This window comes from Eleutherodactylus coqui, chromosome 9 (genome assembly GCF_035609145.1).
Source record: "Eleutherodactylus coqui strain aEleCoq1 chromosome 9, aEleCoq1.hap1, whole genome shotgun sequence".
In the NCBI taxonomy this organism is placed as follows: domain Eukaryota; kingdom Metazoa; phylum Chordata; class Amphibia; order Anura; family Eleutherodactylidae; genus Eleutherodactylus; species Eleutherodactylus coqui.
This window is the reverse complement of record NC_089845.1, coordinates 55,127,197-55,147,658: the sequence shown is the minus strand read 5'-3', so window position 1 is coordinate 55,147,658 and position 20,462 is coordinate 55,127,197. Positions and strand designations below refer to the sequence as shown.

At 45.9% G+C, this 20,462-nt stretch overlaps 1 protein-coding gene across 1 annotated transcript in view; it reads right to left on the bottom strand.

Moving 5' to 3' along the window:
* CDKAL1 (CDK5 regulatory subunit associated protein 1 like 1) overlaps positions 1-20,462 on the bottom strand; it is a 596,376-nt gene that overhangs the window by 378,550 nt on the left and 197,364 nt on the right. Inside the window, exon 8 of the mRNA XM_066579425.1 lies at positions 12,189-12,292. Within this exon, the coding sequence (XP_066435522.1) occupies positions 12,189-12,292 (104 nt within the window). The remainder of the gene's footprint in view (positions 1-12,188; positions 12,293-20,462) is intronic.

The window sequence follows — 20,462 nt, the reverse complement described above, 5'->3', positions numbered from 1 at the left end:
GAGCCGGCTACCTGAACCATGCGGGGATTGAACTTGCAATCTTCATGTACTTTGAATATGGCACCCATAATATACGATGGGGAAATGCTATACATCTATGTCTCGGACTTAAAGTTTTTTGTTTTTTTTTTTTTCTAAGAAATTTCATGAAAATCCATAAGTGAAAAAATATGATCTGTTCCAATGCATACTGTACTCTAGTGTCACATGACAACACATGGAGCACAAAACAGACACATAGTGCAACCCTCAAATGGTCCTCATTAGAGAAGAGTGAGCGTACTCGCTAAGGCAAACTACTCGAGCGAGTAGTGCCTTATGCGACTACCTGCCCACTCGTCTATAAAGATGCGGGTGCCGGCGGGGGAGAGTGGTGAGTTGCGGGAATGAGCAGGTAGGAGCGGGGGGAGAGAGTGAGAGAGAGATCCCCCCCCCCCCTTCCTCCCCGCTGCTCCTCGCCCCCTGAATCTTTAGAGACGAGCGGGCAGGTACTCGCATAAGGCACTACCCGCTCGAGTAGTTTGCCTTAGCGAGTACGCTTGCTGATCTCTAGTCCTCAGCTTACAATTCATTCTTCTGATCTCTAGCAAGGATCCCCTTTGACTTTCTCAGAATGGGTAGGAGGGACAGCTGGTATAACTAATATCTGCATAACATATGTCATCTATAAAACAGGTAGGAAAAAAACCTTAAGCAAATGTAAGATTTACATTAGCACACCACTTCCTAAGCCTTCATGTGAAGAATGGGTCCTGCTATGTCCTGCAATAAAAACCCAGGGCAAGCTGCAAAATACCAGAAATACTGAGCCCTGTGACCCCTTATACTTGCTGGCGAAATGTCAGCTTCAAATAGCTGGAATCAAAATGTAAGTCAAAATAAAATATAATAAGAGATTTCTGGCAAGTCACTGATTTAAAGTATTTCAGATGCTTGATAAGTACTTTAAACAGTCCGAGTATTAATTAGGATTCACAAGGGTGAATGCCAATAATTACACACCAATTATAACGTCAACCAGGGACATGAACACTCAGCAGAGTCTTACCAGTACGTGGACTGCAGAACTTCAAACTGGAACGCGGAAACAGTGTACATAACAGAGAAGCAGACATAAAACACTGACTGACAAATGCTCAAAACACTCACCAGCATACCTGCACGAATAAACAGATGGGATTAGTATAATAAGTACCAGGAATTAGTTTGTGCATTGGCCAAGTCACTTAAGATGCAAGCCCACTTCAAGGGTCCTCGTTGTTTCGCAGTCCCTACTCTAACGAGACCATTAACCCCCAGGATACCTGCCTGCAAGCAGGGCAATCGCCCCAAAAAGGGCAGCCCTGCGCTGGAACCTCAGGACCTAACTAGCCCTAGATGGTAAATGATCCATAGCAAGACCGTTCACGCCAAATGCACTGAGAGCCGCACAGACACGCAGGAGCATGAAAGTGTTCACACTGAAGACAATGAACACTGCACAGACACCTCATTATCCAGCCGCATGCACAGAATATATAGAAGGCTGCACATACATGAAGGGACACAACACAGTTCACACTGAACACACTGAAGCCTGCACAGACAAGCAGGAACACAAGACCACTCACACTGCAGGAGGGAAACCAGCTGGTTTTCCCGCTGGGCTCAGCTAGGCGAAGTGTTTAGGCAATAACAATTGCCTAAACACATGCTCAGCTGAGCAAACAACTCGTGCGGGAAAACACTGGAGTGATAATCTGTGAGTGTAGCAAAACCATTGCTAAATCTTTTGGCAGTTTGATCAATAAACTTTGCGTGTAAAGGGGCCTTAAAATATATTCTTAGATTTAGAAAGAACTTATGTTTTGCTCCTACTGACCTTATTTATGTGGAATTACAGAAGTAGGGATCTACAGTCCTAACGTGCACCGGCATCTCTACATGCAGGGAAGAGTAAATTAAACTACAAGATGGAAGTTCAAAATTGAAAAAAAAAATTCTAAAACTCCAAAAACTGAAAAAGGAAACCGATCTCTTTAGTTGCAATCCAAATATTCATGCTCTACATTTGTTTTAAATTTAAAAAGGTAGCCGTGCTGATTCGACAATACTGCTGGCATTCCACATTCAGATTTGTGCCAGGCTAACATCTTGTAGAAGGTCAGGACAACTAATCACCAGGTAGCAATATCAGTTTCACATCTTCATGTGGCTATTAAAATTACATTAAACAAGATCTTCAAAAGCCAATTTAGCCCATGTGATTAAGTCAAAATGATCCCACAGAAACGTTCGGATTCAAAGCACTATAAAAAGTGCAGAAAAGGAAAAGCCTCAGTTGAACTTTTGTTTCCTTAGATGAGAGCAAAAAAAAAGAAAAAGGAAAGAAATAATCCTCGTTGCCTTCACCCTTGGCAGCATCGCCTGTTCTCCTGTGTGGTACATTAAGAGAACTAGAAGCAAGAACATGTGTCAGGTGTGGACCTCTGCCCGGATAGCATATTCTACCAGTGCCCTATGCACTTGGCCTACCAGGATGAGAATGTGAACATACTGATACTACTAAGAAGATGACAATATGTTAGGTTGACAAAATAAAAAGAACACAAAAAACCCCAAAAACACACAAGTTACAAAAATCACATTTAACCCCTTAGACAGCAGGGCCTTCCGAACAAAACTTTTTCTGTCAGTGCCAGGCTAGGCAGGACTCAAAGATTGACACATCCGACCAAGTACCTACCTGCAGCAGATGTATCAGTTACTGAATGTTATGGGACTAAACAGTGCTGTGCTGACAGTGTCAGACTATGTAGGTACATCTCATACTGACAAGGGGAACAGAACCGCCCAGAGGCCAATTTACTCAGACATCATTTTTAGGGGGAACAGAAGAGTGAGGCATGCAATGTTCTAGGAAAAGGTGGCCAGCACAGTGATTTCATGGGTAATTACTAAAAGCTCTGTCAATGGATTTGACATGCCCTTTAAATTAGTTGTGCCAATATATAGAACCACTTTCAGAGTTCTGGGCAAACAGCTTATCACCCTGGTCCCGAACTGGTCACTCCTGGCAAATAGCTGAGTTTGTTAAGGAAATCGTGGCCAACCAGACATTTCCCCTTCAGCGGCCGTTATAGGACAGCCATTTATATGACCAGTCAGCTCAAGGTCTGTGAGAAGGGAAGCCAATTCCGGACATATGATGTGGGGTTCCTGAGAAGAAAACCCCACTTTATGATGTTAATATGACTTAAGAAGGCATATGAAACAGGGATTGCCTTTTTGAGACGACCACTTTAATGAACCCACATTTGCAAAAGTTTTCAATTCAACTAATGTGTGCAATGTATATGCAGTTCCCTAATTCACAAGTGGGGGGGGGGTTAGTGTTGGTAATGCAGCAGTGTTGGTAAGTCCCGAGCAATACAATTATTTTCCTGTATCAGGTTCATAGTTTCCAACATAGGCCATGCTTACAGCGTTCCACTTTAGTCCCTCCAGGATGTGTTCATGTGTGCTGGTTTTATCACAGTTTGCAAAATCTCACGGCAACCCCCCCCCCCCCCCCAAACTGTAATTTTTGCAAAAATCACGTGAATGCATTGTATTTCTGCTTATAAATAAGACAAACTCTGAAAATAGAAGAAAACCATATATACAAGTACCATACCCAATACCTAACAAAGATGGACATGTACACGCAAACATAATAGTTACATTGTTGCATTACCGCAGACAAACCAGGAATTCTAAAATCACATTTTAACGGCTCTATATTTGGAATCAAACATGCAGTTTACACGTTACAGAATCACTCATCATAGGCAGGAACAGTTTCATAAAACCGAAAAAGAAGTCAGGAGCAAAAAACAAATTCATGAGAGTATAAACTGATTTACAGATCTCAGCTTTATGATGGACTCTCTTAAGCCGGACACACAGTACAGAGATCTCAGACAGTTGTTCTCCCAACAAGTTATCATTGACAGTTGGTCTGTGAAGGCGGTGGTGTTGGACAACAACGCCATACATTAAATACACATGACCATTCTATCTCTGCAGTGATCGATCGGTCGCCTAGGTCTTGGCTGCCATTGATAGGATAAGCCTTTGCTTCCATTGATCTGTTGTTTGGTATGAAGGACTTTTCACCCACAGCACCCAAAAAGAACTGACAAAATACACTGAAGCAGATCGACTTTTTCCAAACTGCACCAATGGTCGTCAGGATATGGTCTACATTGACCTTTTGAAAATGTTCAAAAGCTCTAAATAATGGTAAACTTAGGGTCTGTTTCATGCAAGCATATCATGGCTCAGGAGCCGTATACATTGAGAAATGAGGACGGCATTGATCCAAGATCAGGGAGGACTTAAACATAAAGCACTTAGGAAAGGTCTTCCTGAAGACAGGGTTCAATGCCATCTTTAGTTATACTGTGCAGAGCGACAGCACACTTGTATGACACCAGCCTAACAATGCTCAATCATACTGGATGTCATTATTGAACTAAGATAGAACCCTAGAGAATTAACATGAAAGTCTTTCTGTGTAAGTGTAGTCAACTCCTCCATTGTTGAACAATGAAACATGAGAATATCCAATTTCTAAAACAAATATTTTTGTGTCCCAATGGTCAGAGGGTGCACCAAATTACATATGGCCCCCGGGCTGCATCATCCGCCCATTTGGACACAAAAATATTTGTCTGTGTGTGACTGGTTCCATGTAAGAGAGAGGGGAAGAAGGGGAGTCACACACAGCAGGGACAGACAATTAATGGTGTAGCCATCTACGGGTCTCCCATATATAAGGAAAATGACCCCTTCTTGGCACTCCAAAGAGGAATATGGGCTCAAGAAGGCTCTCAATGCATGCAGCTCTCTCCATTGTAGTCTAGGGGAGTTGTGTAATGGTAGTCCACAACATCTACAATGGAGAGGGCCACATGCATGCATGTTCTCCTCCTCTACTGGAGGATAACAAGACCCTCATTCTTCCAATATGCGGGAGTCCTGGCAGTAGAACTTGCATCCATCACACATTTATGGCATATACATTTGATAGGCTATAAATGTCTCAGATAGTAATAACCTTTTTTATTTTACGGCAGCCCTAGGCAATGGTTTAATGTGACAATGTGGTCCTCAGACCAGAAAAGGTTGAGCAGCCATGTTTTAGAGGCACGGCGCGTCTTGTGAACATATTAGCTCTGTGTTGCGCTACAAGAAACCCAAAGAGAGCCTTGTGTTGTAAAAGTGGATTCTGCTCTGTGCAAGTAAAGATGTACTTTCAACATTTGATATGCAGAAGGCGAAGCCTTCAGTGTATGAGAACTCATACAATAAAGCCCACGGTGGCTTGCATCATCCTCTGAAAAACCATCCAACTCAGCAGCTTTCTGCTGTATTCCCTCCACTAGATATATTGCATGCTTTGCAGTACTTGAGAAGCCGTCTTGGGTTATAAACACAACGGCTAGCACTAATGTCCCCATTTGTCATACCAATTACAGAACAGACCAATGCCATCACTAAATACTCAGAGTGCAAGCTCCAGAGCTCAATCAGCTCGTAAATTAAGTGTTTCTCTCCTTTTCATAAGGCTCACAGTGACTTAATTAACGAAGCTGAATGTAGCCTTTGTAAAGGTTTCATGAAATCAGCTCCTTAACGTGGCTTGTTGCTCAAAGCGACGTAACGGGCTTGACCAAATGATTCTGTCTGAACACAGAGAAAAGCATCTGTCTTCTGTAGACGGCTTCAATAATCTACTGCTTGACCATTCATTCCTGCTCTGTGCCATGAACATTTTAGAGTACAGTGGGTTGAAAAACATTAAGACCCCAGAAATGATTCCCAAGATGGACAAACCGGATCATTTTATTTCCCAAGGTGTTGTCAGAGAGGCACGATTAAAGGGGTTGTACCAGAAATAAAAGTTATCCCCTAATCAAAGTATAGGAGATGACTTGTGATCGGTCTCATCGACGATAACCCCCTCACCGCCTTGCCCAACCAATCCCAAGAATAGGGGCCTGTGTATTGCGTCCAACTCACTACGGGAGGACTGAATGGGTTGCTGGTCAGACAAGTGTGCTACGGCTCCGTTCACTTTCAATGTGACTATGAAGATAGCTAAGCAGCAAGAGCTCGGCATTTCTAACAGCCCCGTTGAAATGAATGGAGAACCGACAGCGCATGCCGGACAGCGCTCCATTCACTGTAGGGGGAGAAGTATCCCCAAAGTGACGACAAGAGGACGACATGGGGCCTCCATTCTAAAAATAAGTAGGGGTCTCAGCGTTGGGGCTCCCAATGATCACTGATCTGCAAGTTATCCCCTATCCCGTGGATGTATTTGATGACTAGGCATCTTTAAAGGGGTTGTCTCGCGAAAGCAAGTGGGGTTCAGCACTTCTGTATGGCCATATTAATGCACTTTGTAATATACATCGTGCATTAAATATGAGCCATACAGAAGTTATTCACTTACCTTCCCTGCGCTGGCGTCCCCGTCTCCATGGCTCCGTCTAATTTCAACGTCTAATCTCCCGATTAGACGCGCTTGCGCAGAAGGGTCTTCTCCCATCTGTTCTGTCCGGCACGAGTGGCATTCTGGCTCCGCCCCCTTCTACTCGTCATCACGTAGCTCCGCCCCATCACGTGTGCCGATTCCAGCCTCCTGATTGGCTGGAATCGGCACACGTGACGGGGGTGGGGCTACGCAATGCTGCGAAGGGGGTGGAGCCAGAATGCCGCTCGTGCCGGACCGAACAGATGGGAGAAGACCCTTCTGCGCAAGCGCGTCTAATCGGGAGATTAGACGTTGAAATTAGACGGAGCCATGGAGACGGGGACGCCAGCGCAGGGAAGGTAAGTGAATAACTTCTGTATGGCTCATATTTAATGCACGATGTATATTACAAAGTGCATTAATATGGCCATACAGAAGTGTATAACCCCACTTGCTTTCGCGAGACAACCCCTTTAAGTCCAACGCAAAATTTTTTTTTGCACGCCAGTTTTTTACTTTACACCTACTAGATTTTGCAGGGCACGCGACTTATTTCTTATTTTAAACTAGGAGCAGATAGCTTTTTTTTAATTTTGTTGGTCCTATTTAGGGAAAAACTGGCAGAAATGTGTTAAAAGAAAAAAAAACAAAAAACACAAAACCATAAAAGTTTCGTGGTTTAAAAGGGTTATCTACTTGAGTAAAACACTACAGTGCCTTGCACTGCCACTACGGAAAGGACGGTGCTTACAAGTACGTAGCAGACTGAAACTAATCTAAACACTGAAGATGTAGTACTGCTCACATAAGCACTTGTGGCCCCTTTAAAAATCTGATCAGTGGGGGTGCCAAATCAGCGCATTGTGTGCCGTATGATCTACCTATAGCAGGTAACAAGACATTATTTTAGTGAAGTCTTTGGGGTTCTTTGGTGAATTTTTAAACTTTCCTGTCAGTTCTGCATCAGACTATCAGTTTGAGAGCCTAAGGCCAGCTGCACACAAACGGGTCAGATTTCATGTGGGAGCCTGCAGCAGAATCCAACGCTGTGCCTGACGCCCGCGCATACCTGTCCTGAAATCTCTTCCTCTGTACTGCGGATGGTCCGCACGACTCGCTGTCGGTCATGCGCAGTACAGATTCCTTTTTCCCCCCCTATGCAGTCACTAGGCGATGACACGGGTATGCATGACCTATCCGCAATGTCAATTGCGGATGTGCCGCGGGTCTGACAGCTTCCATTGACTTCAATGGAAGTCATCCATATGGACCGCGCACAAAAATAGAACATGCTGCGATATTTCCTCCGCTCCCCGAAACCGTTATTGGTTTCTGCGAGTGTGCAAGAAGAATCCCTTTTCCATAGCATGCTAAGTTATTTGCTGAGGAACCCGGAGCTGGACGCGGATTCCACAATGCAAATCTGGTGGCGTGCAGCCGGCCTAATACTGCCAACAACACTGTAAAGGTCCATACTATAAGCCTGTAAATTGAGGAGGGGCACACAGAATGGGGTTTAAGAGAACCAACCACCATTTTCTTCCCACTGACCTAATCATAAGAGAATGTGCAGATTCTTTAAAACTGCTGATAACCAAGAGGAAACCTCGGGACCGCATGCTGCCCCCTTGTGCCCGATATGCAGAGTCCAGAGGGGAGGGAAGTTCAGGTGCCGCAGCTAAAATTCTCCATGACAAAAATTTGCCATGAGTGTCCCTATATGCTTTATTCTTGGCTTGGTTCATGTACTCCGTGTATACGTGACCTAAAAGGTCGGCCTTACAATTTTTTTTCAGATAAATAAAATATATAGGAAAAAAAAAAGGCCAAAAATATAGCTGAATTAAAAAGCTCTGTGCGAATCTACCCCTTTACACAGCCATAGTCAAATTAGTATGTGTGGCCCTTTGACTGACTCAAGAGCTGCTTCCGAGATGCTTAGAATGTGTGATTGATTACTATTAGTATTGCTTAGAGCAGGGGTGAACTACTTCATAGACCTATATCTATTTCCCCTTACATATACAAACTTGGCATGGAGGAGCACACATGATGAAGTCTGGACTCCGCCTCCCCTGGGACTCCAAGCGATGAATGTTAAAGGAATTCTGTCACCTCCAAACAGCACTATACACTAAAGGCCCTTTTACATGCAATGATTAATTGCTCAAAATTTATCCAAATGGCCAAAAATGAACACTAATGGTTACACGTAAACGTGGGCATCGTGCACTTTGTTTGAACGATAGATTTTACTTCACATAAAATCCATTGTTCAAATGTGAAAGACTGAGCAAATACTTTCCATTTGAGTGCATTTTACTTATTTTTCAAAAGACTGGGCTCTGCTAACGCCTCATGCAGGTCCTTTTACAATGAAGATGATAAAGTGTTAATGGCCATTAAAGCCATTAACACTTTATGCAAATACATCACTAAATCTTTCGGCTGTTTGAAAGATTATCTTTGCATGTAAAAGGACATTTGCATGGATGTCTTTTATTTATACTCCCTCACCCCCTAGCTGTCTGCCAGTGAAGTCTACGCAGAGTCCAAAAATCTGACTCTCCTCAGACCGCTGTGCACTCCCATAGAAGGAGCCCGAAGGTTCCCTTTAACTAAATATAGAACTTGGGCAAAGTTCTACAGATCTTTAAATTCCATTTAAATAAATCGCATAATGTGAAATACATCTAGGCAACCAACAATAATTCAAAGTTCTGATCTCAGTTTGTTCAAGTGTATAAAGTAAGAATCCAAGCCATGAGGAAAATGTTACCCAAACTATTGAAAACTTTAAGGTTAAGTTGTTATGGTAGAAATCAAGTGATCATATAATAGCCAGGGGTGTAGCTATAGGGGGTGCAGTTGCTACCAGGCCCTGGAGCCTGTGCCATCACCAGTGATGATACCAGTGTCACAAACAGCACACTATAGGTAAGGGGCCCTGCTATAGATTTTGAATCAGGGCCCAAAAGCTTCTAGTTCCACCACTGATCATAGCCATAACTTAAATGTATCTAGTCCATAAAAAAAAAATCTAATTTAGACACTGTATCATAAGTGAGCGCTACATTAATAACTTCATTTAAGGCACGTTTTTCTGTACTTTCTACACTTCCAGCATATCTTAAGTCCTGGGGGCCAGCTGCAACTGCAACATCTGCACCAGTTAATCTATGCCACTACCATGGGCTTATCCTTTGATATCTCCCAAAAGAACACTGTAATCTTTATGGCTTGATTAAAACCACGATTAACAAACAGTATGGTTACGGTTAATAGGCTCACGTCGCCTCCTATTAGCAATGCTACTTCTACCAACACCAAGTATCTATTCACAGCAGTCTGCGACTCCCTATGAAGTAAGGAAGTGGTGTCTACAACCATTTGGGCATTATACACACACCAACTTCCATGACTTTTTTTCTGTGCTTTAGCTGGTTTTATATGACAACTATTTGATGGAAAGTATATAAAATATTCGATGGGGCGAACGTGAACGCACATTAAAATACTTCAGAAGATATTCAAACTTCTGCTCAACTTTTTGCCCAGTCCTGCAGCAGACTATTAATGTTTCCGTAAGCGTTCTGCGTGTTTGTTTAGTAGTAAACGTGAGCTTAAGACCGTTGCCGCCTAAGGCATGTTCTGCAAAAGAGTAAATTGAACAGTGAATCATTATACTAAAACAAAAGCTTACAGGTACCGATCTGTAAAATCTATAGCTTTTAACTAGACAGCACAATTGAAATGTGGTCCGCGACTACTAAAGACCGGCTTACCTGGCAGCGGTAGAGCTTCACATATAAATGCTCTTTATTCTCCAAAATCTTAAGACACATTTTTACCAGTTATTTTTTAAATAAAACACCGATTACTGAAGCTGAATATGCACAAAGGAACACCTCGGGCCTAATTGTAAATTCAGTCACATCTACGTGTCAAAATTGTGCAAACCGACTTGACAGGGAGAGAAAAAAAAAAGTGAGTTTGTGTATAGGAGAGGAAGGGGGGCACTATACAGATGCAAGTTGGACATGCTAAGCAATTCATCATACGGCAAATGGATGAAGGGATACCAGCGAATGAAACCCAGAGTACCATATGTTCCCATTACGGGGAAAATTTTATCTTGCATAAATTGATAAAAGCCATGCCAACTGACAGTTGTTCCTTCTGCTTTATCTACTTCGGTTTTCTTTTTTAATTTACTAAGATTGCATTACATTATCTTAGATGACAATTTTTATGCTCTAGTGTAAGCAAAATCTAGCAACCTGCAAAAAAAGAACAAGTCCTGGAGGACCTGGAACAAATGTTTGACTGTTTTACAAAGTGACATTTCGGTGCGGTATAATCATGGAGATGAATAGCCTGGTTAGTATTTTACACTTGCTATCAGTGAGGAACAATAAGAACACGTGAGAATGGCGGCTAAGGTTTTAGTCCATTACGCAGGAAGCATATTACACTTTTACACAAAGTTCCTTATCTTAGAGGGCCCGTTGGCAATCTTCAAAAACACTTTAATTGGTAATACCCCCTTAACAATTCATAACAGATATATCTGTGGTGGGGGTAATGGAGCGGGCCTAGGAGCTGGGCTTCATCCATACCCGGCTGTTACGGACAGCCAGGTGCAACTCCAATCGAAGCTGTTTAACTGCTTAAATCAATGCTGGTCATGGCATCTAAGCAGCTAGCATGAAGGAAAACATCCCTCAGTGCCATATCAGCCTATTGCGATGCAACCGCAGGGTGCCGATGGGTTGCTATGGCAGCCTGTGAAGGCTTCGAGGCCTGCCAGGGATTTCAGCCTATTAAGCCCTGTCTATGGAAGGGCTTAATAAGCTGCCAATAAAAGTACTGCACACTGCAATACTGAAGCATTGAAGTATATTGTGGAAGCAATTAAACGATTGCAAGGGGAAGTCCTTTATGGTGACTAAAAAGGTGAATTGGAAAAACCTTAAATGTTACAAAAATAAATTATTAAAGGGGTTTTCCAATGAAATACTATTGAAGATCTATCATCAGGATACGTCATCAATAGATGCTCGGTCGGGGTCCTCCGCTGGGGACCCCAACCGATCAGCTCAGCAGGCGCATGTTGTCAGCGCCACAATAACAGAGCGGTCGGAGCAGAAGCCTCAGCGCTGACCTCTATATAGTGGCCGGCGCTTGTAACTGCAGGCACACCTCATTTATTTAAATGTGAGCCGTGCTGCAGTTACAAGCACTGGCCAATACATGGGAGGTAAGCGCTGAGACTTCAGCTCCAAATACACAGAGGTCAGAGATGGCAGTATTTGGTCAGTCTTTTGTATCAGTATTTGGAAGCAGAGACCAGGAGTGAAACATACAGAAGGAAAGTATAATGGAAACATTTGTACCATTCGTGTGTTGGATTCATTCCTGGTTTGGCTTAAAAATCCTGATGTAAAATACAAAATACTGATTATATATTGCTGTCTGATTGAGGCCTTAATCAAATTACCACTTGTATGTTCATGATCAATAGACTTCAGCATATTAGAAGCATATGTGAGGGAAGGTATCGAGGGATTTAGAAACAGCCTGCGCTTGCTGTATCTAGTATCTGGTTTCAGTCCATATTCTTAATACCGTAAAAGAACGTTATTTTTGTTATTCGCTATTACTTGGTAAAACAGTGATTTCTTACCTTGGAAAGACTGCTTTGCCCGATCGACCAACTCTTCTATGGAGTAACTGGCGAGCTCTCCTCTGGCATGTTTTGTTTTGCAGTATGTACATGCATTTAAGCAGCTGCAGACATAAACACAAGACATAATTATAACGTATGTACAAGTCAAGAACATGTGCATCAAACTACGCTTACAATCCTTTTGTCATGTCCCAAACATGGGTCGTCCTGTGCTACACATTCTAGTAACTTCATAAATGCGTATGCCAAGCAAAACAAAGACAATATTACTAAATCAGTGCCTACAAGAGTTGTCAAAGTTGTCCTTACGGCTTTCAGTGGCGTTTTTATTTTCTTGTAATAATGGCCTAGGGAGCTCATATGGTTCTGAGTACCTCCCAACCGTCCTGGATACGATCGGACAGTCCCAATTTTGGACCGACGTCCCGCAGGCTTGAGTAGTTCGCGGCTTGTCCCAGCCGGCCCTGGCCACCCTCACATCTTCCAAGCATGATCATGTCATCACACTGGGTGCGGTTGCTGCACAGCTCCAGTGCCAGAAGCCACACTGGGCTCCTGGCTCCGTGACTCGACACCTTGAGTGATGTAGGTGCTTTCTAAGTGACATCACGCCGCCTGCCTCACTTTGCAGGATGTTGGCCAGAAGAGGCTCAGCGGTGGATGGAAGGCACCGTGGGGGAAGTGAGTAACTATTATTTTACTATGGTGGACATTATAGCTATATATTCCTATAGGGGGAACATTTTGGCTTTATATTCCTACAGGGGAAAGATTATGGCTACAGGAAGGCAGTATAGCTACATATTCCCACGGGGTGACAGTACGGCTTTACACACTCATTGTAAAACGAAAATCAAGCATCAAGAAGGAGTTGCCGGAGTCTAATTAAACTTTATATGTGTGATTGTAACGTTGATATAAGGGCTTACAATATCAGACGAGAAAAATAATAATTTATTGTGAAAAATTGAACACTTGGAGAGAGGCTCTAGTACCCTGTTGTACCGCCTCTAGCTTGGATGCAAGATGGTATACGGGCGGGCATGTTGGCATACAGGTTTCTTATGGTATCCTGTGGCATATCAGTCCACATTTGCTCTGAGCTTCTAGATTGTGTAAATTCGTAGGCTGTTAAAGTTGGCATCCCAGATGGTCTCTTACATGCTCCATCGATGATAAATCTGGCAACTGGGCAAGCCACAAAAGTGTGGCAATGTTGTGGAGACATTCCTGTGACACACTTGCTGTTTGCAGATGAGCATTATCCTGCTGGAAAATGCCTCTTAGAACACATGTGGCTGCAGGATGTCCTGAACATATCGCTGAGCTGTCATTGGCATCATACTACTACTATGGGTGACTGACTGTTGTATGTGATGGTTTCCCAGACCATCACTCTAGTAGTGGAGGAAGTGTGCGGCTCCACAGCAAAGGCAGGATTGAGATACTCACGCCTAGGTTTCCAGACACAAAAACGTCTGTTGTCTGTGCCCAAACTAAACCTGGATCAATCGCTAAAAACAATCCACCTCATAGCAGTCCAGTGTCGTCGTTCATGACACCACTCCAAGTTGAGGTGACGGTGGGTGTCAAAAGCAGTACATGTAATGGGCAACATCAGACCAAATGTCCTTCAGCCAAACACCTAGAAATGGTTTTGACAGATTTAGGAGCCTGTAGCGATGTTGCTCCCTGTCTGTGAATGGTGGAAAACGAATCAGTTGGAGCTGCTAGATCTTATTGGATGATCAGACGATTCTGTCTACTAATGGTCTCTCGTGGGCACCCTGAGCCCTGTGGCATTGTGTGTGACCTCTCACGCATCCACTGGACCCAGCTACTCCTTAACAGTCTTTTTTGACAAAGTGTATTACTGTAGGTGGGGGTGGGGGGCATAATGTCTATATAGCCCTACAAAAAAAAAAAAGAGGCACACTGGCGGTATAGCCCTCCAGGGTGGACGCATTATGGCCGTATGGCCCTCCAGGGTGGACGCATTATGGCCGTATGGCCCTCCAGGGTGGACGCATTATGGCCGTATGGCCCTCCAGGGTGGACGCATTATGGCCGTATGGCCCTCCAGGGTGGACGCATTATGGCCGTATGGCCCTCCAGGGTGGACGCATTATGGCCGTATGGCCCTCCAGGGTGGACGCATTATGGCCGTATGGCCCTCCAGGGTGGACGCATTATGGCCGTATGGCCCTCCAGGGTGGACGCATTATGGCCGTATGGCCCTCCAGGGTGGACGCATTATGGCCGTATGGCCCTCCAGGGTGGACGCATTATGGCCGTATGGCCCTCCAGGGTGGACGCATTATGGCCGTATGGCCCTCCAGGGTGGACGCATTATGGCCGTATGGCCCTCCAGGGTGGACGCATTATGGCCGTATGGCCCTCCAGGGTGGACGCATTATGGCCGTATGGCCCTCCAGGGTGGACGCATTATGGCCGTATGGCCCTCCAGGGTGGACGCATTATGGCCGTATGGCCCTCCAGGGTGGACGCATTATGGCCGTATGGCCCTCCAGGGTGGACGCATTATGGCCACATGGCCCTCCAGGGTGGACGCACTATGGCCACATGGCCCTCCAGGGTGGACGCATTATGGCCACATGGCCCTCCAGGGTGGACGCATTATGGCCACATGGCCCTCCAGGGTGGACGCATTATGGCCACATGGCCCTCCAGGGTGGACGCATTATGGCCACATGGCCCTCCAGGGTGGACGCATTATGGCCACATGGCCCTCCAGGGTGGACGCATTATGGCCGTATGGCCCTCCAGGGTGGACGCCGTATGGCCCTCCAGGGTGGACGCATTATGGCCGTATGGCCCTCCAGGGTGGACGCATTATGGCCGTATGGCCCTCCAGGGTGGACGCATTATGGCCGTATGGCCCTCCAGGGTGGACGCATTATGGCCGTATGGCCCTCCAGGGTGGACGCATTATGGCCGTATGGCCCTCCAGGGTGGACGCATTATGGCCGTATGGCCCTCCAGGGTGGACGCATTATGGCCGTATGGCCCTCCAGGGTGGACGCATTATGGCCGTATGGCCCTCCAGGGTGGACGCATTATGGCCATATGGCCCTCCAGGGTGGACGCATTATGGCCATATGGCCCTCCAGGGTGGACGCATTATGGCCATATGGCCCTCCAGGGTGGACGCATTATGGCCATATGGCCCTCCAGGGTGGACGCATTATGGCCATATGGCCCTCCAGGGTGGACGCATTATGGCCATATGGCCCTCCAGGGTGGACGCATTATGGCCATATGGCCCTCCAGGGTGGACGCATTATGGCCATATGGCCCTCCAGGGTGGACGCATTATGGCCATATGGCCCTCCAGGGTGGACGCATTATGGCCATATGGCCCTCCAGGGTGGACGCATTATGGCCATATGGCCCTCCAGGGTGGACGCATTATGGCCATATGGCCCTCCAGGGTGGACGCATTATGGCCATATGGCCCTCCAGGGTGGACGCATTATGGCCATATGGCCCTCCAGGGTGGGCGCATTATGGCCATATGGCCCTCCAGGGTGGGCGCATTATGGCCATATGGCCCTCCAGGGTGGGCGCATTATGGCCATATGGCCCTCCAGGGTGGGCGCATTATGGCCATATGGCCCTCCAGGGTGGGCGCATTATGGCCATATGGCCCTCCAGGGTGGACGCATTATGGCCATATGGCCCTCCAGGGTGGACGCATTATGGCCATATGGCCCTCCAGGGTGGGCGCATTATGGCCATATGGCCCTCCAGGGTGGGCGCATTATGGCCATATGGCCCTCCAGGGTGGGCGCATTATGGCCATATGGCCCTCCAGGGTGGACGCATTATGGCCATATGGCCCTCCAGGGTGGACGCATTATGGCCATATGGCCCTCCAGGGTGGACGCATTATGGCCATATGGCCCTCCAGGGTGGACGCATTATGGCCATATGGCCCTCCAGGGTGGACGCATTATGGCCATATGGCCCTCCAGGGTGGACGCATTATGGCCATATGGCCCTCCAGGGTGGACGCATTATGGCCATATGGCCCTCCAGGGTGGACGCATTATGGCCATATGGCCCTCCAGGGTGGACGCATTATGGCTATATGGCCCTCCAGGGCGGACGCATTATGGCTATATGGCCCTCCAGGGCGAACGCATTATGGCTATATGGCCCTCAAGGGTGGACGCATTATGGCTATATGGCCCTCAAGGGCGAACGCATTATGGCTATATGGCCCTCAAGGGTGGACGCATTATGGCTATATGGCCCTCAAGGGTGGACGCATTATGGCTATATGGCCCTCCGGGGGGGGGGGCATTATGGCTATATGGCCCTCCGGGGGGTGCATTATGGCTATATGGCCCTCCAGGGGGGGGGGGGCGCAGTATGGCCATATGGCCCTCCAGGCGGGCGCAGTATGGCCATATGGCCCTCCAGGTTGGCGCAGTGTGGCTATATGGCCCTCCGGGGGGGGGGCGCAGTATGGCCATATGGCCCTCCAGGCGGGCGCAGTATGGCTATATGGCCCTCCAGGGTGGCGCAGTGTGGCTATATGGCCCTCCAGGGGGGCGCAGTGTGGCTATATGGCCCTCCAGGGGGGCGCACTGTGGCTATATGGCCCTCCAGGGGGGAGCATTATGGCTATATGGCCCTCCACGTGGGGGGCATTATGGCTATATGGTCCTCCAGGTGAGGGGCATTATGGCTATATGGCCCTCCAGGTGGGGGGCATTATGGCTATATGGCCCTCCAGGTGAGGGGCATTAAGGCTATATGGCCCTCCAGGTGGGGGGCATTAAGGCTATATGGCCCTCCAGGTGGGGGGCATTATGGCTATATGGCCCTCCAGGTGGGGGGCATTATGGCTATATGGCCCTCCAGAAGAGCGCATTATGGCTATATGGCCCTCCAGGGGGCGCATTATGACTATATGGCCCTCCAGGGGGGGGGCACACATTATGACTATATAGCCCTCCAGGAGGGCAGTGTGGCTTGCTATTTATTACTCAGGCAGTGTTTTGAGTTGCACTGTCATGCAGTATTTAGGTACAGCCATGTGTGGCATTATTAGGAGTTAATCATAATATAGTTATTGTGGATATGAAAAAGCTAAGAGCCAAAATACATCTGTGTGGCAAATTCTGAAGAGTCAAATTGTATAAGAGAGATGTTGTCGTGTCAATCGGGTCTGACTTGACTTCACAATTTATCCCTTTATTAACCTTGGTTCTGGTGCCGCATTTATGTACTGCGCTTGGTTATGGTGCTGTACTTATGTACTGTGCTTGGGTCTGGTGCAATCCTTATGTTACGATATTGATTCTGGTGTTGTATTTAAGCAATCAACTTTTTTACTATTAATGATTACTATATCCACTGTATTTGTAGGTGCAGGACTTTGGGTGCGATTGGACCTCTCAACCACATCCCATAAATGCTTGATTGGGCTGTCAGGTGAACATGTGGGCCCATACCATTCGTAGGAACTCTCCAAAATGCTTTTCAAACCAATTCTGGACAACTTGGGCCCAATGGCATGTTGCATTATCCTGCTGGTATATCCCATCATTGGGGGGAGATATATTAAAGTCCATGAAGGACTGCATACGGTTACCAAGCAGTGAAAAGTAGCAGGCACCGGCCAATGATGTGTTTAGGGCGATATTGGACCCAACCCATAACACGACACACCACATGCCAGTATGGAACCACCAAGAGCCTGCACAGTGCCTTTTGACAAATGGTGTTCCATGGCTTCATAGGGCTTGTTACCATGACTCATTGGACAACACCACATGATGCCAGTCCACTAAGGTCCAGTTAGCAGACTCACAAGCCCAAGTGAGATTCTGTGCCTAGCTAACAGAGGCACTCTGGTGGGTCGTCTATTCCCATTTTCCATGGACGCTAAAGAACGCTGCACTGACCTACGGCATATGCATGTAGGGCCTCCTGCATTGAATGTGGATGTGATTTCTTCCACAGTTACTTGTCTGTTTGCACAGACAATCCTACTCAAATGCCAATGGTCAAGATTATTAATCACCTATGGGTGGCCAATGCGCTGCCCCCTGTGGGTAGTAGTTTGACATTGAGGAATGTTAGATGCCTGCACAACTTCAGAAATGGTATGTCCCATCTGTCTTGCACCCACTATCACGCCTCCTTCCAATGCCAATAATTCACATTGCCTTGCCATGAGCACACTAGTCAGTATTCGTCCTCACTATGGCCGAATGCCCACGGACGGACTATCGCTGTGGAATTTGCAATCAGGCACCTGCCACGAATTCAGCAGCAATGTCCGTCCATAGACATGCTGTGTTATACGATTCTCCCCTGCTCATGAGTGGAAATCAACTGTGAGAATTGCGGCATGTTCTATTCTGTGCAAACGGCTTCCATTGCAGTCGATAGAAGCCGCGCGCGCCGTGATACTTCCGCAGTGAGCACTGCAGAATTACCGCGAGAATCCACCTCGCAGCTCAGCGCCGGCGCATCATGTGCTGCATCGGCTCGCTGGGCAAGACACCGGCGGATCCGGAGAGGTGAGTATAGGGTCTCTGGGGGGCGCCGGGTCTAATTCTGCTGTGATATTTGGCAGGCAGAATCCGACCCGGCCGTGGGCATGAGGCCTAAGAAGACTTCACCTCCCAACTTACACAGGTGTGGGTGTTCCCAAGCTATCACCTGATGTAATTAATCTACATACTGCTATCCTGTGACTTTTGGCATGTCATTGCCTCAAATGTTCCCCTGTGATATTCAAACAAAGTGAAAACTTATACATAATGGGAGAGATTTATCAATAGTGTTGTGTGTGTGCATACATTATTCCTACTATGGAGGTGACCAAATGACAGTACTATTATGTGACAAGGGTAAGTGCAAAAATGTTATCGCAAGCATTATCCCATGCACAGTTTTTGGCACGAGAGACCCGGTGGCTTCAACAACTTAATACACAGAGATCCTATTGTACCAGCTGAAAAACAGATTACTTGCTTAAAAAATTCCCAGAACAATAGTACTTAAATATTATGAGCAAACACTCATTTTTATCACTATTTGCACATATTCTTGTGACAAACACATTTTACACAAACAGTGCCCTCCTTCCTTGTTTCTACTCAAACAAGTTAATTGAAAATATTCAGTTAATAATGGCATTGGCAAACAAAAGGCAAACAATATGATATAAAGTCAGTGATTCATAACCAGCCGCTGCCAATGCACTGTGTGTTTGTGGTTTCAGAAGGACTGCTGAGAACTTCTACATCGCGCCCGCTCCAACATAGAATGGCATCAATATTTACACGCAAACAGAGCGATGCAGGACTACTGGGGAACATGGCGTCCTCCAGCTCTAGGTAACCGAAGCCCGTTTCTGACAAAGACCCAACAGATTTTAGATTGAAGGCCAACAGGTACTTTACTATGGACTGAATACCCATATGTGCCAAAAATGTAAAGGAAACACATTAGACGAGACATATTACCAACATATGCTAACATGGAATTCTTCGTAATGGGTCTATTTGCACAGATTTCTGTGAACTTGTTAAAAGCTCATTTCTGCAGATACCGACTATTCATTTTTTTGTGATGGCCAGAAGTGCAGTTGCAATGATTATTACTTTAGAATTAGATCCTCAACAATTGGCAAAACAAAGCACTCTAAAATCTATCACAATGATGACAATTAATTAATAGGTTAGATTTGGTGACAACCAATATGGCAGCACTTCCTGCTTACAGTCTTGGAAAAATGGTTGTCATGGTAAAACAGAAAATACCAATATCCCTCTAAGTACAAGAAGAAGAAAAAATATTTTACCAAACGTTGGTTACTAATCTACATTTGGATTTACTAATATATGACCAATTTTATGTTTCAGATGATTATCTTCTTCAAGTCCATTAAGAAGTGTTGAGTATGTTCTCTGTCAGGACTGGGCAGATTTCAACAGCTAGGTAGATAAAGTACCAAGAAAATTGTAAATAGCACTGAATCTCCTAATCCAGTTCTTAACCCTTTCCAATCCACTGTCTGACATATTAAGACATTATGATTTAAAGCTGTACAGCTCTGATGTTGGAAGATGTCTGTCGGGGTTCTCTTACTGTATATTGCCAGCCTCTCTGCTGTGGGAGCCTATCCAACATGTCACCTCATGCAGTACTGGCTTTAGCCAGCATATAGCGCCATTGTAGAATGACAGAAAAAGAGTAAGCCCCCTAGGAAAACTAGGATACAAATTG